General features: G+C 39.6%; 12 protein-coding genes across 12 annotated transcripts; 5 read left to right on the top strand and 7 right to left on the bottom strand.

Annotated features, from left to right (window-relative positions):
• Positions 1-123: 123 nt before the first annotated feature.
• On the bottom strand, positions 124-1,144 carry BDF20DRAFT_891859 (uncharacterized protein). Its single transcript, XM_053082275.1, has one exon. It carries the CDS (start codon positions 902-904, stop codon positions 245-247), a length of 660 nt encoding a protein of 219 aa, XP_052932087.1. The 5' UTR covers positions 905-1,144; the 3' UTR covers positions 124-244.
• A 1,510-nt stretch (positions 1,145-2,654) lies between these two features.
• On the top strand, positions 2,655-3,731 carry BDF20DRAFT_129560 (uncharacterized protein). The gene is made up of 3 exons (XM_053074746.1): positions 2,655-2,861; positions 2,961-3,315; positions 3,394-3,731. Exons 1-3 carry the CDS (start codon positions 2,753-2,755, stop codon positions 3,560-3,562), a joined length of 633 nt encoding a protein of 210 aa, XP_052932086.1. The 5' UTR covers positions 2,655-2,752; the 3' UTR covers positions 3,563-3,731.
• Positions 3,394-6,388, top strand: BDF20DRAFT_891837 (uncharacterized protein). The gene is made up of 8 exons (XM_053082274.1): positions 3,394-3,871; positions 3,950-4,105; positions 4,204-4,290; positions 4,355-4,446; positions 4,515-5,211; positions 5,280-5,591; positions 5,695-5,856; positions 5,933-6,388. Exons 1-8 carry the CDS (start codon positions 3,835-3,837, stop codon positions 6,199-6,201), a joined length of 1,812 nt encoding a protein of 603 aa, XP_052932085.1. The 5' UTR covers positions 3,394-3,834; the 3' UTR covers positions 6,202-6,388.
• BDF20DRAFT_891833 (P-loop containing nucleoside triphosphate hydrolase protein) lies at positions 6,239-8,778 on the bottom strand. The gene is made up of 5 exons (XM_053082273.1): positions 8,078-8,778; positions 7,921-8,005; positions 7,773-7,843; positions 7,019-7,702; positions 6,239-6,948 (listed from the first exon to the last, which is right to left on the bottom strand). Exons 1-5 carry the CDS (start codon positions 8,716-8,718, stop codon positions 6,411-6,413), a joined length of 2,019 nt encoding a protein of 672 aa, XP_052932084.1. The 5' UTR covers positions 8,719-8,778; the 3' UTR covers positions 6,239-6,410.
• Positions 8,779-10,998: 2,220 nt separating this feature from the next.
• On the top strand, positions 10,999-11,722 carry BDF20DRAFT_838857 (uncharacterized protein; the record flags this gene model as incomplete). Its single annotated transcript, XM_053079215.1, has 2 exons — positions 10,999-11,110; positions 11,184-11,722. 2 exons carry the CDS (start codon positions 10,999-11,001, stop codon positions 11,720-11,722), a joined length of 651 nt encoding a protein of 216 aa, XP_052932083.1.
• Positions 11,723-12,047: 325 nt separating this feature from the next.
• Positions 12,048-14,093, bottom strand: BDF20DRAFT_838856 (SRP54-type protein; the record flags this gene model as incomplete). The annotated part of the gene is made up of 2 exons (XM_053079214.1): positions 12,048-13,408; positions 13,475-14,093. The coding sequence occupies 2 exons, from the start codon at positions 14,091-14,093 to the stop codon at positions 12,048-12,050; spliced, it is 1,980 nt and encodes a 659-aa protein (XP_052932082.1).
• Positions 14,094-16,512: 2,419 nt separating this feature from the next.
• BDF20DRAFT_923816 (arginine-tRNA-protein transferase) lies at positions 16,513-18,444 on the top strand (the record flags this gene model as incomplete). Its single annotated transcript, XM_053084682.1, has 7 exons — positions 16,513-16,644; positions 16,757-16,791; positions 16,860-16,922; positions 17,017-17,248; positions 17,323-17,460; positions 17,550-17,781; positions 17,841-18,444. The coding sequence occupies 7 exons, from the start codon at positions 16,513-16,515 to the stop codon at positions 18,221-18,223; spliced, it is 1,215 nt and encodes a 404-aa protein (XP_052932081.1). The 3' UTR covers positions 18,224-18,444.
• Positions 18,307-20,029, bottom strand: BDF20DRAFT_129276 (uncharacterized protein). Its single transcript, XM_053074745.1, has 5 exons — positions 19,916-20,029; positions 19,625-19,786; positions 19,487-19,512; positions 19,345-19,421; positions 18,307-19,261 (listed from the first exon to the last, which is right to left on the bottom strand). Exons 2-5 carry the CDS (start codon positions 19,746-19,748, stop codon positions 18,454-18,456), a joined length of 1,035 nt encoding a protein of 344 aa, XP_052932080.1. The 5' UTR covers positions 19,749-19,786; positions 19,916-20,029; the 3' UTR covers positions 18,307-18,453.
• Positions 19,744-20,610, top strand: BDF20DRAFT_788714 (TIP41-like family-domain-containing protein; the record flags this gene model as incomplete). Its single annotated transcript, XM_053076152.1, has 4 exons — positions 19,744-19,814; positions 19,887-20,072; positions 20,137-20,362; positions 20,422-20,610. Coding segments are annotated over 4 exons (672 nt in total), but the record flags the coding sequence as incomplete, so codon positions are not given.
• A 640-nt stretch (positions 20,611-21,250) lies between these two features.
• Positions 21,251-22,047, bottom strand: BDF20DRAFT_891767 (cyclin-domain-containing protein). Its single transcript, XM_053082272.1, has one exon. The coding sequence runs from the start codon at positions 21,878-21,880 to the stop codon at positions 21,311-21,313; it is 570 nt and encodes a 189-aa protein (XP_052932078.1). The 5' UTR covers positions 21,881-22,047; the 3' UTR covers positions 21,251-21,310.
• A 1,671-nt stretch (positions 22,048-23,718) lies between these two features.
• BDF20DRAFT_891765 (uncharacterized protein) lies at positions 23,719-24,473 on the bottom strand. The gene has a single exon (XM_053082271.1). It carries the CDS (start codon positions 24,379-24,381, stop codon positions 23,890-23,892), a length of 492 nt encoding a protein of 163 aa, XP_052932077.1. The 5' UTR covers positions 24,382-24,473; the 3' UTR covers positions 23,719-23,889.
• BDF20DRAFT_891763 (uncharacterized protein) lies at positions 24,339-25,729 on the bottom strand. The gene is made up of 4 exons (XM_053082270.1): positions 25,599-25,729; positions 25,084-25,502; positions 24,739-25,002; positions 24,339-24,677 (listed from the first exon to the last, which is right to left on the bottom strand). Exons 1-4 carry the CDS (start codon positions 25,663-25,665, stop codon positions 24,651-24,653), a joined length of 777 nt encoding a protein of 258 aa, XP_052932076.1. The 5' UTR covers positions 25,666-25,729; the 3' UTR covers positions 24,339-24,650.
• Between the last annotated feature and the right edge of the window lie 1,537 nt (positions 25,730-27,266).

Genomic DNA, 27,266 nt, shown 5'->3' with positions numbered 1-27,266 from the left:
GAGATACTGAATAAAGGTGTATATCAATACACACTCTTTACGGGATGGGTTTCTTTTTACTTTTTGTTATATATAAAATCAGTCGTAAACGACCGATCATGAAAGGGGTATGAGAGTGGTTCCTTTTTTTTTTTTTTTTTTTCTATGGTTTCTTTGCAGGCAAGTAAACGAGTTAAATAGTCATAGTGATAAGGAGGAGTATAAGATGCTGGGTGATATATATATTTTTTTATATACAAACGGATTACTGTTGTTCAGTGTCAAACACTGAATTATGAAGCTTGATACGCGTTGATCTAATTTCACACTCTTTCCAATCTCTGGTTTGATCCATGTCCAAAGATACTGATCTCCAAGCTTGCTTGAATAACCTTGTATGCTTCTTAATGGCAGTAAGTAATAAACGGTCTTCCACATCCGACCATCCTTTTTTCTCAATAGACTTGGTTTGAAGCGTTCTGAATCGTCCCCAACAGCAACCTCGTGATCGATGCGGTAGATATTTGGCAGATATCATGGCCCAAGATAGACCTTGCAAATAACCCTTTTTTAACAAGACATCTTCTTTTGAAGTCCAGGGTGTACGCGTTTGCTGTTGTGAAGGCTGATGATCTTTGGATAAGCTAGAAATACTGAATTTTGCGAAAGCAAGGGGATCAGTTGGGTTGGTTATGCCTGTAAAAGTGGAAGAAGATACGCTAGCGTTTTCAGGTATGGATAAAGTGATGGATTGATGACAGTCTACTGTTGGAACAGCTTTCGAAGAAGCATTCACGTGAGAAGAGGAAAGCGTATAATCACCAACAAGGTCCCGCTTGTCGTGTATTGTTGATGAGGATGGTGGTGTATTCATTAAGTGATTGCAAGAATAAGTATTAGTACAAAGTAAGCTTTGAATATCCATATTAGCCAAGGCACGCCTAGTGAATATAGATCAGCAATTTTATGGGTAAATGATAGATAGGTCGAGCTTTTATTTTTGTTTTTGCAAGCAAAAAGAGAAAAGAAAACAAAGTATGGGATTACAAAGGTTCTGTTTTGTAATGACCAAAAGAAAGAAAGAAAAGGACAAAGAAATGAGAGTTGTTAAAAGCTAAACTTATTCTCTATGTCTATCTACATACATTTATAAATATTTGCTGTAACCGAGATTTGTCTATATTTAGAGTCTGCTAATCGGAAAAGGAAGAGTATTAGGACTAGATCCATTGGATATACTCATCTTTTCATATAATTGCAAAGAATAGGATCCCTCCTTAGCTGCTTAGCCTTTGTAAACTAAACAAGGAAAAAACCGATATAGAGAAAGACAAAAAGCTTAAACAATACTGGCTAGCGAGAAAGAGAAAAAGGAGCCCTTCTCTATGGAACTGCAAAAGGAGAGGAAAGATTTATGCTTCCTCCATCCCAACACTTTTTTAATATGATGAAGCATAAGATTTTTTGTGTGTGTGTGTATATGTGCATTAAGCATTTCTTTAAAAGCGATTACATACATGCTTGAAGAATTCTCAGTAACAGTAGTGTAGGAAATCGAAAGTGCAGCTTTCATCCTTTCATTGTCTCCCTATTGGCTGCTGTACTCTCTAGCACCTAACTTTAAGAAAGAAAATTCATGTAGGTTTAATGAATCGAACGAAATGCATCATCTCCAGTTGTTTGGTTTATAGTCCATTTCCAAGAAAAATGATCTGCACGATAAGCTCTAAGCAAATGACTTGAACTTATTGCTCTCTCGAAAAAAGTGAGAGAGAATTTGGACTCCATCTGACCACGTCCCTGAGATCTTATGTAGAAGAAGAGGCAAAAGGAGACGCCTTCCTTTCAATGGGTTCCACATCCCTTTGAGGCTGGATAAAGTTTGTTGCGCTTTAGGAGTAAGTCATTGTCCTTTCATCGACCGGAGATGTGGCCAATGATCTCTGTGGAAAAACCTTGTCGCTTCCTCTTGCCCGAATTTACTAAAGTGACTGATACAACCCTACAACAGAAAAGTACTCGGAAAGCGAGTGTCATGACAGGCCTCGCTCAGAGCGACGAATCTTCTATCCACACACAAGCGACCCTTTTGATCATCCCATCTGACAATGATCCTGTCGCTAATAAAAAGAAAAGACACACAATGGATGATGCCTAATAACAGAAACAAATTTTTTATAGACACTTTTTTGAGTAAGTTAGAAACAAACGAGACTTTACGGTATAGATATCTTTAACCGTTTCGAATGTATAGGACGCGGAGAAAAACCTCAAGTTCTATGTGCTCATCAAAAATTTATTAAAATAGTGTAGATTTATACCAAACTGTTAGCGCATTACTGCAGCTGTATGTAATTCGCGTACTGTCATCATCTTATGGATAACACAGCAGATAGCCAATGTCGCCTGCTGTTGTGAACATGGGCTGTCAAAGGTCGTTTTGCTGGACGTGGTGGTTGGGTGATGGAATAAATTCTCGCCAGTACGATCTGTCCTGTCCTGCGCATAGTGAGCACGGAACAGATGAGACGAAGGCCCGTTTTTTAGTACTGTTCTATACTTGCTTACATAAATGACTGAATAAAACTACTTCTCACGATTTTTAAAGAACGCCAATGGTGAGTGATCACAGCGCATCCCATTCCTTTCATGGTCACCAAAATGACAGAAAGATCGATTGGGCTTCCCCTTGACCCCTTTTTTTTCTTTCTTTCCTTCCTCATACCATACACCCATTAATAATCAATTGATAGAGGAATAGGGACAAAACAAAATGCCGCATAATAGTTGTTGCTCGCGAAAGTCTGGTGCAGCAGAATTCTATTCTAACTCTGCAGTCAATCAATATGCCCCAAATAAAGTCATTGAACCCATTCGTCATGGTATAGTATCCAAAATAAAACGTGTCAGGGCACAGCCCATTTGTTATATGCTCTTTTATGTGTCACCTTTTTTTGACTCTTTTCCTTCCTGATAAACAGACATTAGCTTACAGTTTCAACAGCTTTCTACGAAATGCTTTATGGGCAAAACAACTCTTACGTTTAAACATAATGGAAAAGCACTTGTTAGCAACGCAAGAGATCTTCAAGAGATCCGTTTGAATGCTGTCGATTTTGAAGATGTCAAAGTGTCTGGTGAAGGACTCAAACAATATCATTATAGCGGTCATCATATTTTACTTGTATGGGACACGTGTTTTAATAAAGAAGAGGAGCGTAAAGTAACGATCGAATATACTGTGGAGAATCCTGTTGCTGGTGTCTACTTTGATAAAGACGATGATATGATCAATGCAACAGCCCAGTGGGCTGTCACCTATTGTGAAACCGAAAAGTAAATAGGGCTGGTCCTTTTTTTTTTTCTGAATACAAAAAAAAGGGTAACTTAAAATCCTACATTACGAAAATTTAGGGCTAGATATTGGCTGCCAACCGTTGATTTCCCAACGGTAAGAACTTCATTGACGTATTCCATCACTGCACCTAAAGAGTATATCTCTTTGGCCAATGGTAGTTTAGAGTCTACAGAGGTTCACGGAGAGATGAAGACTACCAAATGGAAGTTGGACTATCCATGGTAAATTTGTTACAGGTACCTTTCTTTTTATATATATATATAGTATTCACCCAGTCGTTTTTCTATCGTGATTAGTCCTTCTTATTTACTCTGTTTTGCTGTTGGTGAATTCATTGAAGTGGATGACGGTGAAGTCAATGGAATGCCTATTAAAGTAATGTCTTGCAGTTTCGTTTCACAATGGATTTGCTTCCTAACCTTTGTTGATAATAGTATTATGCAGCAAAGGGCTATAAGGGGCAAGATGTAAAGAGAGCCTTTGGCAAAACAGCTTCCATGGTGCAATGGTTACAAAAGAAAGTGGGTGTAGCTTGTAAGTATATGCTAGACTGACTGCTTCCTATGAAAATGTTTCCATTGGTTCTCATGGCCTACTTTTATGGCTCTCTAGTTCCTTGGCCAAAATACTACCAAATCTCTTTACCAGGACTTCGAAGTGCTATGGAAAACATATCCCTTGTCACTTGGGTAGATACTTTTATTCAGGATGAAACTCTTGCTTTGGAACGTCAATTGTTCACAGACTGTGTCAATATTCATGAAATGGGTAAAAAGGTTTTGATGGATTGCAAAACCATGAAAGTGGATCATTCACACAGTTGTTCATTTTTTTTTTTTTTTTTTTTTTTTTTTTTTTTTATAAAGGTCATACTTATTTTGGTGATCTTTTAGTGATTCGTCATTTTGAACATGTTTGGTTAAAAGAAAGTTGGGCCACCTATATTGAATCATGTAAGTGTGTGCCCTTTTCTTTAGCAATGTCTTTGTTCTAAATTATCGATCTATCTTTAAAAAGGTTGGCTACAAGATAACGTTTCAAAAGATGAATTTTGTTATGAAATGTACCAAAATGCTTGTGGTTACTTTGAAGAATGTCGCAAGTACATGGTAGGTTATCTGCTACTACTTTTTTACTTTTTTGTGGATGTCTCACTCACTGTTATTTATTTTCATAGCGTCCTATCGTGACGCGCAGATACGATCATTCTTGGGACATGTTTGATCGACATACCTACCCAGGAGGTGCTTGGAGAATTCATATGCTCCGTCAACTGTTGGGCGATGAAGCCTTCTGGATGGGCGTGCATATCTATGTCGAACGCTTTGCAAAAAAGACAGTTCAAACCTCTGATTTTCAGAATTGTCTTGAAGAAGCGTCGGGTCTCAACTTGACGCGTTTCTTTGAGGAATGGATTTATTCTAAAGGTTACCCTGCGTTGAAGGGTCAATACAGCTACAATGACTTGCAAAATAATACGGTCACCCTCACGCTAACCCAAACACAACACATGAATCAAGCGGACATTCCTTTGTTTGGCTTTGATATCGAAGTGATGATCAAGACAAATAAAGACTCCGAATGTACTTGTCTTTTGACCTTTGATCGTGCCGCTACAGTGACCGCATGCATCGCTTTACCGAAAGGAGAGAAACCAGCTCAAGTGCTGATCGATCCTCACAACAAGATATTGCATACGTTGGACATGCCGTCGGTGGATAGAGATGTCCTGATCAATACAGCAAAATCATGCCCCCACCTTGTTCAACGTATCTGGGCTTATTCTGAACTGATCCAAAGTGGGTCAAGGCCTGCTTTGAAAGCTGTACGTGAACTGATAAAGCAAGAATCTTTCTATGGCGTGCGTATTGAATGTAAGTGTTTCTTTTTTCTTTCCACAACAAGTGTAGATGACAGACTCATGATGGATGATACATTGTAGGTGCCAAAAAACTATCTGAACTCAATAGCGTCTTTAGTCTTGAAATTTTATCTGAACTCTTGGACAATGAAAAAGAACCGATGGCCATGGCTCCGATTGCTGAAGCCTGTCGTCACAAGGATGATCATTTGAGATACGCCTTACGTCGGATGCTTGACAAAAGTGCAACGCTTCCTTACCGTGCTCATGCCTATGCTTTGATCGCTTTAGGATGTCAACAAAACGCAGATGATTTGCCCTTCTTGTTGGAGGTAGCAAAGGACGAAAACAAGGTGGGACAACATGGCATTATTCGTGGTGGTGCTCTGAAAGGTAAGTAGCTAAAAAGTAAAAAGTCAGTCCCTCTTCTTCATGTACTAAATGACGTTTCCCCCGCCCCGCCCCCCCCCCTTGGATGACTGTTGTAAACATAAAGCCTTGGGCTTCCATCGTAGCAAAGAAGCATTCGAGTATCTTTTAGGTCGTGTAGGTTATCATAAGGAACCATTGCGTTCCAGACCCATGGCTATTCAAGGGTTAGCCCATGCTGCAGAATGGCAAAGCGACAGGTTACGAAAGGCTGCTATAGAAGAGCTTGGTATTGTTTGTGTCTATTTGCTTTTCGATAAAACGACAGACAAACACTAACGGCACCTTTTCTTTTTCTGTAAAAGCTTCATTGACGCGTGATCCCAACATACAGATACGTATGGAAGCGGTGGAAGCTTTGGTACAACTTCGTGCCAACACGTACGCAGATGCGATTGAGGCTACGAAACACATGTATCCTGTAGATGATTGGCCATGGATGGATCGTCAATTGCGTGCACTCAATAATGCAGATGGCGATCTCTCGGAAATAGGATTACAAAAGAAGGCTATTGAAAAGTTAGAGAATCGTGTCAAAGAATTAGAGGAAGCACTCTCTGCTCAGAAAGCTTGAAAAAATGGTCAACGCCTCCAAATGTTTGATTTATGTTGAATGAAATAAAAATGATGGGTATCTCGAAAGGTTTGAACGATAGTAATAAAAAGGAATAGTAATAGTAGTAGTGGTAGTAGTAGTAATAGTAAGTTGTAGTTTAAACTGTTTTGCATATCCGTCAGAAATGATAGCAAAACGATGCATTGCAAAATGAGAGCAAGTTAAATTCAGGTATTGTCATCATATTCGTCTTCATCCGCTAAGTCTTCTTCAATCTTGGCTTTGAGATTGTTGAGAGAATGTTCAACGCGTTCTCCTTTATGAAGTAAATCATTTCTATAATCTCGATATCTCTCTTCAAGTAACTGATTGACAATATCGCCACCGATAGGAAGCAGATGCTCCATGGTGTATTCCAGATCTTCTATGAGTGTATTTGAATCTCGTAGATACGTTTCGACTGCTTCCATTTGGAGTTTGTGTTCATGAATGAATGCCTTGATATGATCTTTGGTGAGTCGTTGAGGTGGTGTTGTTGGTAATAGGGACGATGAGCTATCGGATGGCCTGTGTGTAGTTGTGTTATTGTTCATCGGTGATGTCCTTGTGTTGGGCATGCTGTAGTTCGCTGGAGAATGATTGTAGACCATCCTCTGTTCACTGTTGGGCACTGTAGTGATGGTTGTACTATCTCGTTTGTTCTGAAGAATGGCGGCTTGATTTTCAACGAGTCTCGGATCCGATTCACCCCTTAATTCTTTCACTCTATTCAAAGTTATATCTTGTTAGTATCAACGAATGGGCCAGAGTAGCTTTTCCATTGGTGTGGATTTACCTGTCAGCATATCTGAGAGTATTCAAGGTATGATCACTATTGGAATGATTAGGCGAGATGGTGGCTATCATACATGTCTTTGAATTTCCCACAAACGAATCACGCAGTACCATGGTCAGTTTACTGCCTCGAAAAGGAGCATGCTTTTTATCCTGATCAAGTGCCCGGATACATTCTTTCAAAGCCAACAGACTACGGTTAATTTCCGCCCCTTCCATCCGTGTCTTCATGTCTGGGTTGCGGCCACGATCGGTGCCTCGCTCACTACCGGCAAGATCAATGAAATTTAACTTGCCATACACTTGACCATTTTGATGTTTCAAGAGGATTTGTAATACGGCATGCGATCGCGATGAATTTTCATTGGTCATGGTCTTACACGTCGTGCGCTCTTTATTGCCATGGTCGAATACTTGCTTCATCGTGGTCGAGGAACGGATACGATGCTCGGTAAGGCCAGAGACGATGATGTTGCCTTTGCCATCTTCTCGAGGTATCAGTCGTTTACGTTTGTTCAAAAGGTCGTGCAATTGACCTTGGTAGATTTCGTAGTAGCCGGCAGAGGCTTGTAAATGAGCATATTCCGGTTGATTCAGTAAATGAAATATGTCCTCGATCGCTTGAAAATAAAGACCATGGTTTGAATGTAGCATAGTGTAAGTCTTGCCTGAGCCCGTTTGACCGCTAGAAAAAGAGGGGAGGGGGTCAATCATAAATATGTATGAGCATTCAAGTTCAAGCATGAGATACTTACTAGGCAAAACAAGTGGCTTTCCCTCCCTGAAACATATGATACACTAAAGGTTGCGTGGTTCGCTCGTATATCTTTAAATGATAAACATGGGAGTGAGTGCTCTTTTGTCGAGTGGGACAGGGATCAGTACATTTCACTTTCAACTTACATATCTATTGGAAGCATCGCTATCAAACACGTCATCAAAAGTAAAGCTATGTTGTTCAGTGTACTTGGTCAAATCTACTTTTTGTCTGAATGAGTTTTAGGGAGTAAGTCGTTTTTTTTTTTTCCATTCAAACGATAGTGTTATATAGGTACATTACTTTGGCGCATGAATTTCCAAGGTTCTTGCACTCACCAATGGAGCCACATCTAACTCCTTTGAGAGTATTTCTTGCTTATTCAACGGACGTTTTCGTACACACACACGTATCTTTTGATCAAAGGGCTGTATTGAACTCAGCATGGCATAGTTGTTATTCCATGATGTGTTTGCTGTAGTGCATGGCTTGTGTTGGGCTGGTGCATTACCCATAGATAATTGTTGTCTGCTTCTATGGCCTTCTAAAAGTTGTGGGGTGGTCATGGTCGCGTTGGTATTATAGATGGGTTTCTGATTCATGGCAGAGGGTTCTTTGACGGCAGCTATTGGCGTAGTGGTTCGATAACCAGCAAGACGAAGATTAGCTGATGTCTCGTTTGGTAACGTAGAGGCAGGTCTTTTCGACGTGGCTGATAGTCTCATCCGTTTTTTGTTGATTGTCATGTTGTCTTCCTCACCATACTGATTAGATTCGAAATCTGCTTGAGGTCGTTTTAGAGATGCTGCTGCTGACGCCAAAGAAGTAGCGGAAGTGCGTTTAAAGCGGTTATTTCTGAGGGGACTCGTTGTCGTAGTTTTTGCTATATGTCGAGACGTTGTATTATTGGGAGATGATAATTTGTTACGTTGTGGTGAATACATTTTTTTTGGACTTATGAAAAGTGAAAAAAGTAAAAAAGAGATATTAAAAGGGAAAAAACCTCGATTCAGAAGCAGCCAAAAATAAGGGGCAGCAGCATCCTCTTTTTTTTTTTTTTTGTACGCGTTAGAAAAACAGGCTTTCTGTGTTTCAAAAATTGGGAAAGAGGATTAGAGATGTTATATGCACAAACAAAATGCAAATCGATTCGAAACGCATTCCTCCCGGCTTCGTCTTCTTTAAGGAAAAAGCCTAACCGGGGCTCTCATTTCGTACACATGTTCATTTCCTAAGGGTTGGCTTGATATCTTTTGGATCTATCTACGTTGTTAGAAGAAGGAATTGTTCGTCTTCAGACATACTTGAATCACTGGATCACTAGATAATGATCACATGCCTCTCTTACTTTTTACGGCAGTAACAACTATGAGATGGGTGATACATGCTTTTGAAAAGGGGAAAACACTGGTTCAAGCCCGTTTTTTCCTTTCGTATTGTACGCCTAAATGTCACAATTTGAATTTTGTTTCTGTTTTTATCACTGTCACGTGGTGATGCAAACCGTCATTTGTTGTTATGAAGTTCCTTTTCATTCATAGGTATACTAATTGCCTTTCATAATGTCATACACACTTGTCGCCAACTTGAATAATCATAATGAATCCAGATAAGCTGTTAGTCCATATAAGATATGGGTCGTGTCTATTAGAAACAGTGCGACTATAATGTATAACTCTTTTCATAAAAAAGCGGATATCCTTATTGCATTTCCTATGTGTATCAGCGAGAAAAACAACTTTCAATGACAGTAGGTCAGGATGGCTTTACTAGGATGATGATTCTCGGCAGCACTCACTAAAGCACTTGTAAAAGCTTCTTCCTGATTTACGGTTATATTTGTCGTATTTGAGGGTAGATGATATAGATATAATTCACTTTATGAAGGATAAAGATGAATTATACAATATTGCAAACCAGAAATAATTAGAAACTACATAACTCTAATATATGAGTACCGTGAATTAAGTGTTGTGTTTAGTTGACAGCATCATATGAGATGTGGAGAACTCGTATACAAATTATACAAGATCCTCACACCTCATTACTGCTGAAATAATATAAACTAGAGTAGGAAACGAATATAGAATAAGTGATGATCCTTATACGAGATTAGCTACCTCGTATAAGGCTGAACAGGTTGTCATTTAGGATATATAGTCTACTTATTTTACTGTAATACGTTACTATATGACATAGGATATATAGTAGAGTTAATATATGGGCATGCAGGATATGTTGATTCAACACCAAGGTATAATAGGTTATAAGTACTATTCTCTGCCTTCGGCATAAAGAATGATTACAAGATAATAGTTTGTGATCATCCTTTACAATAACTGTTCACTCAGCTCAAACACCACGCACGAATACCATTTTCCTAATTAATACTATTTTCCTGCAAGCAGTGCTACATAATAGTTAGCACGGGAAAATAGGTTAGTTGCATGATCACTAGATCAAGCCATGGTTACGTTTACAAGTCCACCCGCTCCGGGTAGATGCGTAAAATTCTCAAGGGAGAATTCTATTCTTTTACGGTTCAGAAGACGTACGTCTTCTTTGAGTAGAATAACTCAGCTGTCAGTTTCTAGGTTCCGCAATTTGAAGAAGATATTTAAATTTTTGCAGTAGGTATTTTTCTTCTCTTTGAACTTGGCTTTGGTTCAAAATAAAGACCTACTAGTTTGATCTCGTTAAGTTTTTTACTGTTTTAACTATAAGTGATATTTAACTCTACAAGTCGCCAAATACCACACCGCCTACAACTCCTCGGTTACGGCATCTATTGCTCGACTGGTCACCCTCTTCCCCTCCCACAACCCTTTAGTACATAATTCTTTTTACCCTTGAGCCCTAAGGGGTTTTTAGATTCTTTTCAGCCTTTGGAGCTGCCCCGGGCAATTTAGATAAGCTTCAATATCTCGTGCCCATTGGGCTTAAAAAATGTCAGTAATAAAAATCCTTGTTTGAATCACAATTTCAACGTCCGCTCTTCTCAATTCATTTTCTTTTTTTCGCATAATCCATGAATTTGGGAAAAAAAAAAATAGAGTCCCTGAATTTTTATGGGTTCACTGCATTGTTTGTTATCTGAACCTGATCTCTAATTTTTTTCTCTAAAAAAAATTTCTGTCAAAACAGAAAAGCTATTCCATTTCCATCTTTCTTTTTTTCTTCTTTACAAACGAAACAAAGTAGTAAGGAAAGACGTATTCCTCATCATGGGCGACATTGCAGAATTGGCAAAAATAGAGAAAAGACGAGCGCGAAGACAAAGACGTATTCTAGAGTCTGCAGAGAGTCGATTGGACAAAATTACATGCAGTCAGTCTGGTAAGGATGTGTGTCCTTTTAATAGACAATGGAAAACCTCCCTCACGTTCTAAAATAATTTGTATGTCTACAGCACTAAGACAACATACAGATGCAACACCGGTCACAACGCCTCCTTTGACAGAAAAGATGACCCTCGCAGAACATTATCCTGCACCCACGGATAGACGTCGTGAAAAATATGAACAATCTCTGTCCTCCACTTCTTCGCCCATTTTATCCGAACGCCAGTTAAAAAAACATAGACCTGCTGTGCGAAAACTGATTGAAGAGGAGCAAGCAAACCAACTGAAGGAGCGGGGCTTCTTGGGCGGTTACATACCCCAGAGCTTGATCGTGACCATGTTGCATAGAACGAGTTCTCAACCAAAACGATCAAAGCATCCTGCCAATAAGTATTGGCATCTGATGCATATGCTTTGTATGATGTGGTTAGGGAGTCTAGCTATCTTTGAAGCCATGTCAAAGCAAGGATTACAGCAAGTCAGTCAATGGATGCTGTCCAACGATACCTCAGCATCAGCCCCCTCGACATCTTCCGCCCTCTATTTTGTAAGTCATCTATGTATGGAAACACTTATCACATGGAGACTGACTGTTTTTGGTTCATGATTAGCCTGTCTTTCGATATTTTGTGATACTAGAGATGCTACTATTCGTAGCCAAACGATTTTATGCACCTGTCAACATCAATGAACATACAGTTTCTTCATCATCCTCATTCTTATCAGCATCATCACCTCTTCTCCATCACCTCCAGAAAAACAAACAAGAGGTATTTACGCTACTCAGTAGACTATTTAGAGATCTCTGCATCGTTGTATTTGTTATGGGCTTTATTCCTCTACTCGTGATGATGACAACATCCAAATAATACAATAATAAAAGTACAGTCCTATCGATGACGGAAAAAAAGTTTTGTAGGATAACAATGTCTCTATTTTTTTAGTAAACTATGCACCACATGAGACACTTTAAGATTCTTCAGATCTGTATAGGTTTGACCTGTACCGACGAAATAAATGGGTTGACCCGTAATGTAGGTCATCGATAAAGCAGCACCGACTTTATCATCGATCGTGTCAAACTTGGTCAAGATCATACCGTCAATATGTCGTGGATGCTGCAGCCCTGAAAAGTCTTTCAAGGCTTGATTGAACTTTGTCAATTGATCGACGGCTTCATTTCCCACCAACGCTTCACCGACGAAAATGATTTTATCGGGTTGGTTGACCGACACGAGCTTGGATAAGGCTCTCATCAGTGGCTCGTTGTCTTGCATACGGCCCGCGGTGTCAATCAACACCACGTCGAATCCTTGACTCGAAGCGTAGCTGATCGCATCTTTGGCAATACCCGCTGCATCTTTACCGTACCCACGCTCAAAAATCTCCACTTGGCCCGTGGTCTCTCCCGTCAACGATTGCTGCTGCTGCAAGGCGGTCAAGTTACGCACATGCACACGCAATTGTTCCACGGCACCGCTTCGGAACGTATCGCACGCCGCAATCAGAATCTTGTAATTGTTTTGTAATAACCAGAAACACACTTTGCTCAGGTTGGTCGATTTGCCGACACCGTTCACACCGATGAAGCAGATCGAATAGGGTCGTTTTTCTGCCTTGTTGGCTTGTTCAATATCTCTCAAGAGATCCAACGACGTTTTAGGGGTCAGAATACGTTTCAAAGCGGCTTCCATGCTATCCTTGACGAGGGTCGAGAGACGTTCGAAACTGCCAAGCTTTTTACCGAGGAGACTGGTCCGTACACTTTGGCACAAATGATCCGCAATATCCGTGGCGACATTTTGAGTGATCAGACGTTCTTTGATGGTGGCGATGACTGGTTCGAGCATGTCGTTGGTAATGGCTCTTTTACCAGAGGCCAATGACTTGAGATAAGAAAACATACCACCGCGCGTGCCGTTTGTTTTCCTCTGGGTAGGCTCTCTATCCTCCTCCTCTTCTTCGTAGGAATCAAAATCCAGTGCATCGTCATCGGCTACTTGGTCGTCTTTCATGACATCCTGTACTTCATAGATGCCTTCTTTATTCTTTTGTCCTAGTTTGGTTGGATCCACAAATTGTGCTGCAATATCCTCCACATTTCCTTCTTTCTCCTCGCTACCCGTCGCTTTTTCATTCTTGTGGTCGTTTGAATAATCCAACGCTTTCATTTGATCTTTTGTAATCTGTCCATCCCACACACGAGCCTGTTTTTGTGATTTCTTTTTATTTGGTTTCGTGTTTTCCTCAGAGGGCGTGGGTGTGGCTGATTTTCGAGGACGACCTTTGACACCTGCCCATGTTGGGAGAGTGAGTATAGGATCCTATCGGAGACGATTCACTCAGAATGTTGCCTTACCTTGTAATTTCAACTTTCTAATATTTCTAGCAATTTCATCTTCGTCCACGGCCGCTGCTGTTGTTGATGCTGTGGTAGATTTTGTAGGGTTGGAGAGAGGTAATTCGCCTTTATTTTGCGCTTGAGAACCTTTCCATGAATGTTCAAACTTTTTGGTATCTTCAAATTTTCGAGGTTGTCGTCGAGCTGGATGGTTCATGGACGTTCTTTTACTGTATTTCTCTTCCATTTGTAATCGAAGTTGCTCAAATGTAGGACCAAAGGAACTATTGAAATCCGTATCTAATAACGAGGTATTATGTTGTGTTCCTTGATTCTCTTTACGTGATAGAATATCTTGATATTGATCTAAAAAGACACGTTTGGTGGTTTCCAGTAATTCATCGGTATAGTTTAACTGCAAGATTTTTTGATAGGCGACGACAAAGATGAGGTCATGCTCATTAGCAAATGTCCATTTCATGGTGTAGCTATCTTTTGTGTAGGCATCGGTACCGGCGCGTTCTTCAATAAGCACGTTTTTGATGAGTTCTTCAACGGGTGACCCCGAGATGGGGGCATAGTTTTTTTGCCACAGAACGAAACCGCCTTTGGTTAAAATGGTGAACAGATCGAGCATGATGTATAATAGATGGACGGAAAAGAAGCAGAAAAAAAAAAGAATATCAAACAGCAGCCAACAAACAATTCAACAACAACCAAAAAAAAATAAAAAAAATAAATAAAAGGCCTCAAAACTCCTCCCCTCTTCTGTCTATCATGCTATTGAGTGGACAGTGTTTGTGTTACGCTCCACCATTTTCATGTCTTGGACGCTTTGAGCACTTTTATAGAAAAAAGACGTTTTCGAAAATGCAGGTAGTTTACTTAGCAGAATGCGATTCGATAGAGGATTACCTATACATCTGTTTTATGTAGGTGTAGAGTTTAGAAATGCTTCTTCATCGGTAAGGCTCTGTTTTATGGCGATAGACGTCTTTGGCCCCTATGAAATCAGGTTGAATATTGCGATCACGAGTAGCACAACTCCTGTCTATAGAAAAAAGAAAAGAAAAAAAAAACCGTCCTCCTCTCTCTTCATAAAATGAAGGGAGATCACTTTATTTGAATTATGCCTTTCGCGATAGCAGCAGTTGTTTTTAAGATAGGGTTCAATAGGACAATGCATGATGTTTGCACCCAATATCATTAGAGAAATGGTCCTCTGATGGTTTCAACATGCCACGGCCAAAGAGTGCATAGGCGCATCGAAAAGAATCCTCCGGTTTGATTTAGGGTACTCTCACTTTTCAAAAAGCTGAGTGTCGTATTCCAGAGCGTAGGGATGGTTTTCATGTACTCTGTGAGAGTATATATTATAGGACACATCAACAACAAACCGTTGGATGGCTCGTCTTTTTGTTTTCTTTTTTTTTATCCTATTTCATCTTGCATCAGCTGAAAGACATTGTCATTGATATCACAAAAGAACTCGACATGAAGTTCTACGCGCCAATAATAATCAAAGGAATCTAATAGGGGGTGTTAGAAAAAGAAGCAGAGTGGAAACGGAAGCTGATTTATGGCTAGAATAGGATAGAAAAGGTTCATTGTGGCATGTAATGTAATATAATGACTCTCAAACAGAAGCCTGCAGTCGCTAGAGAATGACTCCTTCTTCAATCTTTATTGAAAAAGTCTGATCGGGAGGACATGTTGAGGCATAACATGAATGCATTTTGACACTATAGGTACTCTTGGGAAGCGTAGTATCTAAAAGGGTTGAACATAGTAAAGTAGCATCACCCATTGGCCATTTTTTCAGTTTCCATATCTGTCACATTGTGTATGAATTTCCCTGCCCAAAGCTCTGCCGTAAAAGTCCGCCAAAATTGCCTGCAAAAATTCGAGTCCTGGAAAGACTGCCCATTGGACTGTCAAATTGATTTCAAAGCCACTGCCTTTATTCAAAAAGTAGAAAAAACGAGAGTGAACAACGCGCAAAAGAAAAAAAAAATTGTCCTTTTTACTCTTTTACTTTTTTTCTTTCTTTCTACCTCTCTATGAATAGATGATGAAATACCTGTCATTGGCCATCATGGAACTTTAACAGTAGGCCATGCTTGTGTGTATCGGTCTTTGCTGCTTGATCAAGGTTTTTTTTGGGCTCCCCCCTGTTCAAAAAGACCATGCGCTTTTTGGCGTCATGTGTCCTTGAATGTGGCCTCAAGAAAACCTGTTAGTGTCAGCCAAGTTTTAGGAAAGCTAAAAAGGTAAAGTATAAACGCTCAAAACTCCATGCGATACAATGCATGTGCTATGTGGTCTGCAATAGTCTATCTTTTTATGATGATTAAGTTATGTTGCTGAAGTGGGTCTCTCTATACGCAACTAAGGGACCTTCTAACTTGGTGATGTTATATTATACTTGCCCTCTCTGAAAATCATGACTATTGTAATCACCTATGTGTTGTGTCGATGGATACATCTCTTACAGTGGTAATTTTCTAACCTTTTTTACTTTTTTTGTTGATATCCATTAGGTACCGCGCCAATGTCCTTTTTTCCTTGCTATACCCTTTTTGTTCAAATAAAAAAATTTCCAATAAACAAAAAATATGTGTTTTTCATTTGCCCTGTTCTTTTGTTTACTGTTGAGAGGGTAACGGATTGTGTTCATGGGGGGAAGAAGAGTTTTAAAACAAGGATGCCTTTGGCTCCATCCCAAGAGCGTGGCCAATGAGTGTTGGATAGCGAATGCATTCACTTGATTTTTGTCTTTAACAAAAAGTGCATCTTTGGCGGGTTGAAAAGAGAGCGTTTGAGATCTTCTGTTGAGCTTTCCTCCTACCTATCTGAGTGTGTAGGTGAGTGTAGCAGTGTCATTTTTTAAGGTACGCGATAGTTGCATAAAAAGGAAATCAAGACGAGTGCGCCTACACACCCATTTCTCTCTTTCCAAAACAACACTATAACACATGAGTTCCTCCTCCGCTGATGAAATGAACCAGCCTACAGACACAACAGAGGAAGAAGAAGTGGACGATGAAGAGAATGAGATGAATCAGTTGAGTGATTTGGGTTTAACGGTCATTTCTATGGTGGGCCATAGCCAACATAATTGTGGTTATTGCAAAGGAAAAGACAGTTCCATCTCGTTTGGTATTTGGGCCCATGCCATGACCTGTGAGGTAGATTCAATGACGGGACAATGAGACGACTGAAAAGAGTAAAAGAATGTGTGGGTGGGAGGCGAGACGCTTTATTGAAGGAATATCAACCAAGTTTTCCTCTCTGTTATAGGACTATCAACGTTTGATCGATAGGGGTTGGAGAAGGTAATAGAACACGCAACTATCGTCAAAAAAATCAGTAGAGTTCTAAAAACATATGATGTTGATTCAAGGTCTGGAAAGTATCTTTATAAACCTGATTTAGAGAAAAGCTGTTGTCCACAATATACCATCAAGTAAGCATTGGCAAGCGTTCTAGAGCGTCAAACAACACAAACCATTCTCATCGAATAGCACGCTCTGTCTCCTTTTTTTTTTCTTTCGATAAAGACTCGATTCGACACGGTTTGTTCCAAGCAAAAGCCAAAAAAAAGTCATCCACAAATTCAATCGATATGTCAAAGGGACTTGGGATCCTGACCCTTCGACAGTGGATCCACAGAAGAAAGGAAAAGAACCGCCATTCAAAAAGCCAAACAACTATGTGGAAGCAGCCAATTCTTTACAACACTTGATACATGATGTGGAAAATACCAGCATGGATAACAAATACGATTTCAAGGTGTTGTTTCGTTGAGTCAAACATAGAGAAGAACACATTATTCATGATTGTTTCTCTTTTTTCGATCATGACAGATCGAGTTAGAACCCTCCTCTTTTACCAAAGAGAAATTTGAACTGTATTCCAAGTATCAACAACATGTTCATCATGATAAACCAGAAGAGAGAACTGAAAAGGGATTCAAACGATTTTTGGTGGATTCACCCTTAAAGGTAAAATGCCTCGCATGCCCGCCTATCACAGTAAAGGAATGGATTGGATCTCATTCCTTTATCTTTTTGTTTTCTAGCTTGAAAAGGAGGCAGCACCGGATGGGATTTCGTATGGATCGTTCCATCAAAAATACATACTGAATGGGAAACTCATTGCTCTCGCCGTGATAGATATATTACCTAAATGTGTCTCCTCTGTCTATTTTCTTTATGATCCAGATGATTCGTTCTTGGGCCTGGGGAAATACAGTGTCTTTCGAGAGATAAGTCTCGTACAAGAATTATATAAAAGATCAAAACAGCTACAGTATTACTATATGGGTAAGACTCACTTTGATGAATGGGTGATGTGGGGTTTGAGCTAAAGCGTTACGGTTTAGGATATTACATCCATTCTTGCCCCAAGATGAACTACAAAGGTCAATACCAACCCTCGGATCTGCTTGATCCCGTGGATTATACATGGCACCCTTTGAAGGACTTTGTCACTCGGTTCGATCAGGGCCAGAGTTTTGTGACGTTCCATGCTGACGGTAACAACGACAGTGGTCAAGAAAGGAGGACCTACCCGCCAGGATGGCAAGATCCTAGCACCCTCACAGACGACATGCTAGAAAAAGTATTTGTACTCGTGGGACAAGCGAGAATGGCACCTGTGACTTTTCTAGTTCAATTTGAATCCTCTTTGGCATTTACACAAAAGATAAAGGACTATGTGTGTTCTGTGGGCATAGAGCTGGCACAAAAATTCATTTTATGTTAGCCCCATGGCGGCCAAAAATAAAAAAGCAACCACGTCCAACGCATGGCGTTGTTGGACCCATTCGAAAGCATGCCACTGTTTCTTTTGTTACCTCCTATTGTAGGTTGGACATACGTCTTACTTTTCTTTCATTCACAATAAGAGAAACTCTTGTAAGAGTGAATGAGCCGTTTTATTTTTTATATACAGGAAAAAATAGTTTATACACGTGAGAATAGGATGCTCCTCACTTAGCCGTCCAAATCAACATCATCGTCATCATCATGCTTTATCCATCGCTCTTGAACGTCGCTTACGTCTTCATGAAAACCCGCTTTATTGGCTGTCAACAGGATGGATTCATTGCCTTCTGTCAATCCACCAAAAATAAAACCTCCTGCTTTATCAATCACTTGTTGCAATCGCGTCATGGACTCTTTTTCTTCAACGCAAAGGGTATAAAATCCAACCAGTGAGAAATCTTCAATCAGTTCGCACAATGCTTCATTCAACTTTTTATATTTGGATCCAAAAGCGTCCTCATTCAGCGACTCTAACAGATAGGACAGATCCATGACTTCTGTATAATATTGCAGGTTGAATCGTAGTTTGCCATAGGATTCAATGAGATCGACTTTGGACAAGACATTGACGTGGGGTAATTCAAGCTGGATCATGGTTTTTAAAGCGAGTAATAAGACGGAAATGTATTTGGCAGGGTCAGTGCAGTAATGCGCATCCACCATATTGACTGCCACGAGTCGATAATTCAGCTTTTCGAGGTGATGGAGAATGTCTTTGACAGCTGTGTGATGCGTAAACAGTTCGACTTGCCCAGGAAAATCAAAAAGAATGTAGTGGTCATTCAACTCTTTTAGTTGGTCTGTGAGCCAATCCATATTTTCAAGTAAATATTCAATGCAAAACATGATGCCGCCGTTGGGGCCTAGGGTGAGTTCATTCATGGTGTCTTCCAAAGTAATGAGATTAGCAATGTTGATAGCACAAGGATAAGGTATATTTTCATTCGCTGGATCCAAATTGACAATGGCTACTTTTCTAACAGAGAGAGTGGAAGGGGTCGATGGTCAGTTGGATGGCCCATCATGTCGATCGATCGGATGGCAAGTGTTTCTTTTTACCTTCCCATGGCTGTTAGGTACTGGTAAGCACCCCAACAATAGGTTGTCTTGCCAGAACCTGGTGGTCCAACAATGACCTAGTAAAACAAGATGGAATGAATAAGCGTTGTTTTGTTTGTCGAACGAATAAAGCTGGTTTTACTTGTCCAAAAGGCATTGACTTGGAAACTGGAAATGTATTGTAAAAAACACGGCAAAAAAATGAAAATTGAAAAAAAAGAAACGTTTTAATGACAGAAAATCTGATAAGATTAAAAAAAAAAAAAAAAAAAAAAAAAACCTGATTTTTTCCCGTCTTTCTCTTTCTTCAAGACAAACAACAAGCCCATGAGTGAATCGAGCAGAAGCATGATGCCTGAATATATCAAGACGGGTACTGTAAGAGAAGGCTTGACCCAAGGCATTCAATTGAACGATTGGATTATTTCAAGTAAAAAAGCACCTATATGCAATTCAAACGAAATGGAAAGGTCAATGTCATGTCCACCATCTTTCAAAAAAAGACACACATTCCTCACGCTGTGAACACACACTGTTTATAGAATACAAAAAAATTTTGGTTTACCACCACCTGAAATGGTCTTTGGCAACAGTCGAGTGACGATACAATTTAAAAATGATTTTGAATTGAATCTGAACGCGTACGATGCCTTGGCTAGGATTGATACGAGTTCCAGTAGTAGTGAAAAGATCAAAGTGGCCTATGCAGCAGAATGGAAACGCAAAAGGTGAGCATAGGCAGTGATGTGTTGGGCAGCCATTCCCTCATACCCATGCATTCTTTCTCGTTAGCGTAACCAATTATACAGATATTAAAGATGTCGTGAAACCTTATGATTGGACTTACACCACCACGTATCGAGGCACGACGAATCAAACGTTTGAAACGTATGAGGGTGACTCACTGATCAACATGGACCTGTTAAAGAAGCAAGAACCTATTTTATTTTATGATGAGAATATTTTGTACGAAGACGAATTAGCCGATAATGGAACAGCCGTGTTATCTGTGCGATTGGTAAGCGGCAAAAAGATACCTAGAAAAGGATGGACCATTCATTGCCCTTTTTCCGTTAGCGAGTGATGCAAAGTTGCTTTTTGATTTTGCAAAGATTCTTTTTAAGAGTGGATGATGTTTTATTCAGAATCAATGATACAAGAATATTTCACGAGTTTGGAAAGGACCATGTCGTGAGGGAATATCTATCAAAAGAAGCGCATTTCAATGACATTCGGCAGGTAAAAAACTCGGGGCGCATGATCAAGGGAAAACATGGGGGGTATTCATTCACATCCTTTTCATCTCTACAGAAATTAGGGAGAGGCGATATTTCGCTATTGAATGATCCACAATGGGTGTCTTCTGTCATGTCATCGACCCATGAGCCTACGACCCTCATCCAAGAAAAGTGGGTACTATGATAAGAGAGAGAGAGAGAGAGAGAGAAAGAGAGCGAGAGAAGGGGAGGTTGAATAGATAGAGAATAGATGGTACAAAAACAAAAAAAAAAGAAAAGCGTCATGTTGGCATGATAGACGAGCAAGCGTTCCTATGTCATTAATTACTATTTATTTCATCGTTGTATTTATCTATTGATAAATGTCTTGCCCGCCGTCTAATAGGTGGTGCTAAATCGTCTTTTATTGTTTTACTGTTGTTGTTGTTGTCTTTATTAGCATTGGATACTGTGGATAGGGTGGCATCATGGTTCGGCATGGAGAAAGGGTCTGTATGCGTTGTCGTGGAAGGTAGGATGGCATCGTCCGGTGATAGGGGTATGTGTTCATCATGTTCTCTTGTCCAATGCTGTAATAACTGGTCACCATAATGTTGTAATTCATCGACAGAGACAAACAATGAAAAATCATTCATGGCCAAAAACTCCAATTCCAACATGTTTAACTCGGTGACGGGTAACCCTCCAACCTAACAAAATAAAGTCATTATTCATCTTTTTGCATTCGCCTACGCTTCGTTTTTTTTTTTTTTTTTTACTTTTACCTTGGCATAACGTGTATTTGTGAAAAAGACGTCTGAATAAAGTTTACTGGAGACCATGACACCGGATATGATTAAGCGATGAATGTTGTAGGAATCAATGCGAATGGCAGCGGTAGGCCGTGTATCGGTCGCTTTTGACATGCGATCAAAATAGACGAGTGTAGCCAAGAAACACTCATTGGCGCAAGGACAATATTTCAGGATTCGTGACAGGTAAGCATAAATAGATATGTTTGGTATAGAGCGTGCGTGAAAGCATGTTGTTCGTTTATGATGATGATGGGGGCGATGATGATGACTTGAACTCGTGGTACTACTATTGATATCATGTCGGTCATCATCGTTATTCTCGTTGTTATTATTGTGCGTTTGTTGTTGTTGATGTATCCTGTCATTGACTTTGATGACCTTTTCTAAAAGAAAGGTCATCATCTTGATGGTTTCTTTTGTTGGGAATCGAGCCAAATCATATGTGAGCTGGCTTAGGGTAGTTGTGTCTTTTTCTTTTATTGTCAAGTCATTTTTCTCTTCCATTTTCCGTCTTTTTTTCTTTTTCTTTTTCTTTTTTATCGTGCAAACGTTTTTTTGTTCGATGCAACCGAAATGACGTCTAATCAATAGACATAAAAAGGGAAAAAAAGAGAGTGGGGGGGGGTAAGCGGGACAAAACAAAAGAAAAAGGAAAAAGTCTTTCTTTTTCCTTTCCCGTTTCTACAGCGGGTGTTCTTTCTCTTTTGTAAAAAAGACGGTGACGGAATAAGTAAAATTATCTTTTTGCTGTGTCTGAACTCTTTTTCTGTTTTGGCATGACCTACTAAACAAGAGAGTGGATAGTGAATCTATAGAGTTTATAGACAAGGGTATTTTGAGACCTATGCTTGATGGTATTTTAAAGTGGCCGTACGTGAGGGGGGCAGTGAGGTACGTAGCTAAAGAGATAGCTTACTCACTCATGACCATCGCGTACCTTTTCTTCTTTTAGTGACGCTTGATGATGGTGTGGAGGTACACATGATGACAAGGCTTTTTCTATCAGTAGCAAAAATAAAGTAGCAGGGACCCTCTTTAAAGTAGAGTATGTAGCCTTTATCTATCGTTAGAATCCAACAAGATGTAAAGAGTATCTTGTTGTCCCAATCCACGCATTGAAGGGGAAGCATAGAAAGAAGAGAGATCCGATCTCTAAACAGACATAGCTGTGGTTTGGAAAACGAGGTTCCTATCGCAGTGATGCACAACTGAATTTGCCTTTCAAAAAAAAAAAAAAAGAGGAGAGTGCATTGAAGAAAGCGACAAAGCTATTCAAATAATAGTAGTCGTGCTGGTTATATTAGCAGGGACCCTGTTGATCGTTAGAGAGAGTGAAGCTAGGGCTAGCCAGAGGGCGATGCTTTATCACTGATGCTAAACAGAATGCTTCCGTTGTTTGTTCAATGAAAGATAGAAACAGCGACAATAGAGCCCTATCCCGTATTCATCATGACATGATCGATCGTCGTATGTGTAGCGCGGTAGACCGAGGATTTTCGCGTACCTCCATTTCCTTGTTTGATCTAAAGTATGATTGGATATGGAGAGACAACCCTGTGCGCTATCTAAAATCACGGCCATGGCCTTTTTTGCAGTCACTTTTATTCATGAATAAAAAAATTTTTTTTTTTTTTTTTTCCTGTTCATTGTCGCGTTTATTTAACAAAGGGACTTTTTTTATTCTTTCCTTTCTTTCTTTCTTTCTTTATCCACTTGTGAAATAAAAGCTTTAAAGGTAAATATCAACTGTAGACAGAGTTGGATGTGGGAGGAAACTGATGATCAACATGCCTTTTGTTCATCCATTACAAATGGAGATCACACCTGAATTACCATTATGTTGCCTAAAGACATTTAAGCTTCAGCCTTGTCTGATTCCTCTTACATTCATCCTTTCTTTTTTTAACCATTGACAAAAAGAAAAAGTGTACTCATTCTATTTTTTATTCTTTTCTCTTAGTTTTACCTATACTATTTATATCTTGTTTTTTTTTCTTCTGTAACCTTGATGGCGACTGGGAGCTAGTAAACTCGATACTGTAGGAAACAATATTCTGTTTCAATGTCCTTATGTTGGAGCGAGAATGAGAGAGCGGGGTGTCAAGTGGGGTGATGGGTTTTTTATCTTATCTGACATGACGAGAGGAGGATGTCTTTGACCAATCCATTGGCATCTGAATCCCATTGTGGATGGGAAAGAGGCATCTTGGCGTCATGGAAGAAAAGAGGGCTCAGATAGGAGTAGATATTTATATATATAAGCCATGTTTTTTTGACGTGATGATAATTGTCAGACGGGCGGACGGACTCGAGCACTGTACAAGCTCATTATAGAATGTCGAATGTCTGCTATTTTGCTGATCAAAAAAACTACTATTATATTTTATTCAATAAAAAACCTGTTTAAATAAATTTTGTATGTGAAAGTTTTTGTTGGTTTTTATACAATGGAAGGGAACGTGGAATGTTTTATTGTTTTGAAAAAAGTGGCGATGGACGGCAAAGAATACTTTCTATTTCCATGAGGATAACTGCTGCTGACTGAATGGGTTTGTGGACGGCGGTATGGAAGAGGCCACACTGATGGTAGTAGCTCTATTTAAAAAGGAAATTTGTTGATTGTTATTTGTGGCAAAAGGATTATGAGGACTTGTAGGTGGTAGAGGTAATAACGAAGACGACGGCTGTTGCTGCATGAGAGAAGTGATGGGCATGGTACTGGAACGAAAAGGATTGCTTGAAGAAGGATTCAGGGTGGCGTTATTGTAATGGAGAGGAGTCGAAGTGGAAGTAGTGGCAGAAGGTCCAATGGTATTGGATCTGAATGGATTGCTTCCTGTAGAAAGGGAAGAAGTAGGTGGCAATGGCAACGCTTGCTGTGGACCCATAGCAGGAGGAAGCTGCTGGAGTGGAGCGTTGGGGACAGTAGAAGAGAACAGTGTCTGTGGTCCAGAAGAGAAGGGTTGTAGAGAAGGATTCGAACCAAAGGAATTGAAATGAGTCATTTGATATGGCTGCTGTTGCTGCTGCTGCTGCTGTTGGATAGGAAGAGCAGCAGGTTGGAATAGATGCGTTGTTGTTGTGTCGTTCTGCACACTGGTCAAGAAATCCGCCAGTTCTTTGGGTTGCTGTTGTTGTGATACGTTGTTGTTGTTGTTGCCTGCGATGGCTGCCGTGATAGGTGTAGTAGTCGTAGGTTGGTTCTCCTTGGAGACAGTATCACTTGTGCTGTTGCTTTTCTCTGCATCATCGAGGTATTCTTGGAGCGCTGTGGCTAATGACAAAGGTGCCTTGAATCAATCTAATTTTAGTATCAGCCGCCTACACGCATCATAGAATTGAATGATTCTCTTTTTACTCACATGCTTCACTTTGGGAATGGAAATGTTTAAATCATGTTGATATTGTCTCGCTCTGTCTAAATAAGCAATCGTATCTTCTGTCTGTTTTGCAAATAATTTATAAATGTCAAGACTGGCTCTTGCATCCGTTTTGTTCATGGCGAAATAATGTTCCAAAATATTGACGATGGCTTCATTGATCATTTGAAAAAAGACGAGTAAATCCTCTACTAATAACCGAAAAGCATACAGGCTGATATTGTTATCCACATCATCCAGTAGAAACTAATGCACACATGGTAATAAGTCACTGGTCAACACGCTAAATGCCTACTGCCCCTCTTTACGACCACCATGGTGGCTTACCTTGCATTTTAAAAGAGTGCCCATTTGCTTTTGCAATACGATGGTTTCTTTAAGTAATCCTTTTTGCACAGATAAATGCCTTAATCGGCCGACTTTTCCGTTCAGTGTGTTCTTGATAGGATCCATTTTTAAATGTCGAAAAGCACTGACTTTATTTTCCAAGTAAGCTGTATAGACATAGATATTTTGAATATGCCCAACACCTGAGGACTTTTCTCTGATTCTGCTAGTATCAAGAGCAGAAGGTCGGGTCGCAATATAGGAGAGTGCTTTGTCTCCTTGTCCATGTCGTATCAATGTATGAATAATGATCAAGACCTTGAAGGTGATGATCCAAGAATTCTCTCGAAGCCTTTTTTCCAAAATGTCAATGATACTTGCTGTATTTCCAGGACTTTGAAAAGTGAGTCCTATCAGAGCTTTTTCGACAAAAAAAAAAATAAAAAAAATGGATGAATATCATGCATGCGTGTATGGAAAAGAGGGGATTTGCGTGCACAGACACAATCTCTTACTTTCTAAATGCTTTTGCTTAGGTGGATTATAATCCAATCGTGTAGCTTTTCTAATCGCTGTTTCCATGATTAAGGGTTCTATTCTATGAGATTAAAAGCTTTTGATAAAGTGGTTTTTTTTTATGGAAAAGGGAATAGACTAAAAGATTAAAAAATTCCTGCCGTTCAAGATTTTTTTGGTTTTTTTTTTTTTGCTATTTTTGGGTCTCAGACTATCAAGAGTACACACACAGAAGGGTGCTTCATTGCCATTTTCAGCACAAGGAAACGGATAATCCTTCGGCACTTTTTACCCACATAGAGGCAAAAGACAAGCAACAAGGTTTTTTTTTTTGTTTGCAGATCTTACACTATTTTCACAAATTAATGGCGCACATTTGAAAAATAAACTGGCACACATTTAAAAATGAAATTGGCGTGCTAACTGAAAAACCATTGGCGCATAAATCGATGAAAATTTGGCAACACATGCGACAAATAATCTTTATTTCTAGATAGGCTTGCCTTTCAAGCAATCATCGAATCTATCACAGGAGTATTTACAAAATGTTTCAAGATCACTCATAAGCACTTTGATTGCATGCATCTCCGATTCTAGATGTGGGTATCTCTTCCTTCAACAGCTTCTCTCGTTTCAGCTTACTCTTACAAATAGATCAGATTTGCTCAATAGGATTTAGCTCTGGCGAGTAGACGCATCTGTAGCCACGACTTTCAATAAGAAGCTTGATATCATGATTTGTGTGGATTGGAGCATTCTCCATGATCAAGTAGTTGTCCTTGAAAAAAATCTCTGGGTGCTTGTCCACTTCGTCCATGCTGTCGCTTATAAAGTGTAAGTAATGACCTGTAACAATATCTTTGCTCTGTGTTTGAGCTTATCCAGTCGATCTAGCGGTTTTTCTATTCTTGGAAGTGGGCATTACTCGAGGATGTCTTACTTTAATGTTGACAACACAAAAAAGCATAGGTTGCACCCAATATTATTGTTGTTTTTGCCTAGTCTTTGGTATTTTGACAACAGCGCAAGTTTCCACTTTTGACCATGTAATAGATCGCTTCATGTTGATATGAAATGCTGCTTCGTCGATGAATACCCAGTTTGCTCTTGTAGTCCACGTCGGTGGTCATCCATATTTTTTCTTATTCCATTTTTTGCTGTGATCTTTTCCAAGCAGTTGCATTCAACCGAATGGAAGTGAGCTCTCTTCAAACTGATCTTGCATTCTAATGAGATACATCTGTTCATCTACTTCCCTTTCCCACGACTGCAACAGCCATGCCTTTGTCGTTAAAAATGGATAAATTTATCAGCAGCATTACCGGCTACTAATCCATTATGATTCTACTGACAAATGCATCAGTCGAACTAGCAAAGCTAGTGTAACGTCTATTAATTAACATCGTTTGCTAGTTCGTTATTATTATTGCGGTCAATCTCTAGGGTATTAATGAAACGAAATTGAACACTATTATGAAGTATGATAGAAACGCTTCATTTTATTTTTGAATTATGTATTTAATATTGGTAGCAAGAATCAATGTATGCTTTCAGAGGAAGCAGCTTAAAAATAATGAAATCACAGACGATGAAAGTTCAGGATCTAAACTTAAGAGCAGTGAGATTTATATAAGCAAATGCTAGGATGATGGCCAACTTACCTCAAG

This window comes from Mycotypha africana (genome assembly GCF_025528875.1).
Source record: "Mycotypha africana strain NRRL 2978 chromosome Unknown BDF20scaffold_11, whole genome shotgun sequence".
NCBI lineage: Eukaryota > Fungi > Mucoromycota > Mucoromycetes > Mucorales > Mycotyphaceae > Mycotypha > Mycotypha africana.
The sequence above is the reverse complement of the archived record's forward strand: the minus strand, read 5'-3'. Positions and strand labels throughout refer to the sequence as shown.

Bases quoted from the DNA above. Each gene is read 5' to 3' on its own strand.
- BDF20DRAFT_891859 (XM_053082275.1), bottom strand. From the start codon at position 904: ATGGATATTCAAAGCTTACTTTGTACTAATACTTATTCTTGCAATCAC.
- BDF20DRAFT_891837 (XM_053082274.1), top strand. From the start codon at position 3,835: ATGGTGCAATGGTTACAAAAGAAAGTGGGTGTAGCTT. The intron at 3,872-3,949 runs GTAAGTATATGC...ATGGCTCTCTAG, and splicing joins AAAGAAAGTGGGTGTAGCTT to TTCCTTGGCCAAAATACTAC. The intron at 5,592-5,694 runs GTAAGTAGCTAA...GTAAACATAAAG, and splicing joins TCGTGGTGGTGCTCTGAAAG to CCTTGGGCTTCCATCGTAGC.
- BDF20DRAFT_891833 (XM_053082273.1), bottom strand. From the start codon at position 8,718: ATGTATTCACCACAACGTAACAAATTATCATCTCCCAATAATACAACG. The intron at 7,703-7,772 runs GTAAGTATCTCA...CTCTTTTTCTAG, and splicing joins AAAGCCACTTGTTTTGCCTA to CGGTCAAACGGGCTCAGGCA. The intron at 6,949-7,018 runs GTAAATCCACAC...AACTTTGAATAG, and splicing joins ACTCTCAGATATGCTGACAG to AGTGAAAGAATTAAGGGGTG.
- BDF20DRAFT_891765 (XM_053082271.1), bottom strand. From the start codon at position 24,381: ATGACTCATTTCAATTCCTTTGGTTCGAATCCTTCTCTACAACCCTTC.
- BDF20DRAFT_129276 (XM_053074745.1), bottom strand. From the start codon at position 19,748: ATGCCTTGGGTCAAGCCTTCTCTTACAGTACCCGTCTTGATATATTCA. The intron at 19,513-19,624 runs GTTTTTTTTTTT...ATACATTTCCAG, and splicing joins GAAAGACGGGAAAAAATCAG to TTTCCAAGTCAATGCCTTTT. The intron at 19,262-19,344 runs GTAAAAAGAAAC...TCTCTCTGTTAG, and splicing joins TACCTAACAGCCATGGGAAG to AAAAGTAGCCATTGTCAATT.
- BDF20DRAFT_891767 (XM_053082272.1), bottom strand. From the start codon at position 21,880: ATGGAAGAGAAAAATGACTTGACAATAAAAGAAAAAGACACAACTACC.
- BDF20DRAFT_891763 (XM_053082270.1), bottom strand. From the start codon at position 25,665: ATGGAAACAGCGATTAGAAAAGCTACACGATTGGATTATAATCCACCT. The intron at 25,503-25,598 runs GTAAGAGATTGT...TTGTCGAAAAAG, and splicing joins TAAGCAAAAGCATTTAGAAA to CTCTGATAGGACTCACTTTT. The intron at 24,678-24,738 runs GTGAGTAAAAAG...TACTAAAATTAG, and splicing joins CCATTCCCAAAGTGAAGCAT to ATTGATTCAAGGCACCTTTG.
- BDF20DRAFT_129560 (XM_053074746.1), top strand. From the start codon at position 2,753: ATGCCGCATAATAGTTGTTGCTCGCGAAAGTCTGGTGCAGCAGAATTC. The intron at 2,862-2,960 runs GTATAGTATCCA...CCTGATAAACAG, and splicing joins CATTGAACCCATTCGTCATG to ACATTAGCTTACAGTTTCAA. The intron at 3,316-3,393 runs GTAAATAGGGCT...ACGAAAATTTAG, and splicing joins ACCTATTGTGAAACCGAAAA to GGCTAGATATTGGCTGCCAA.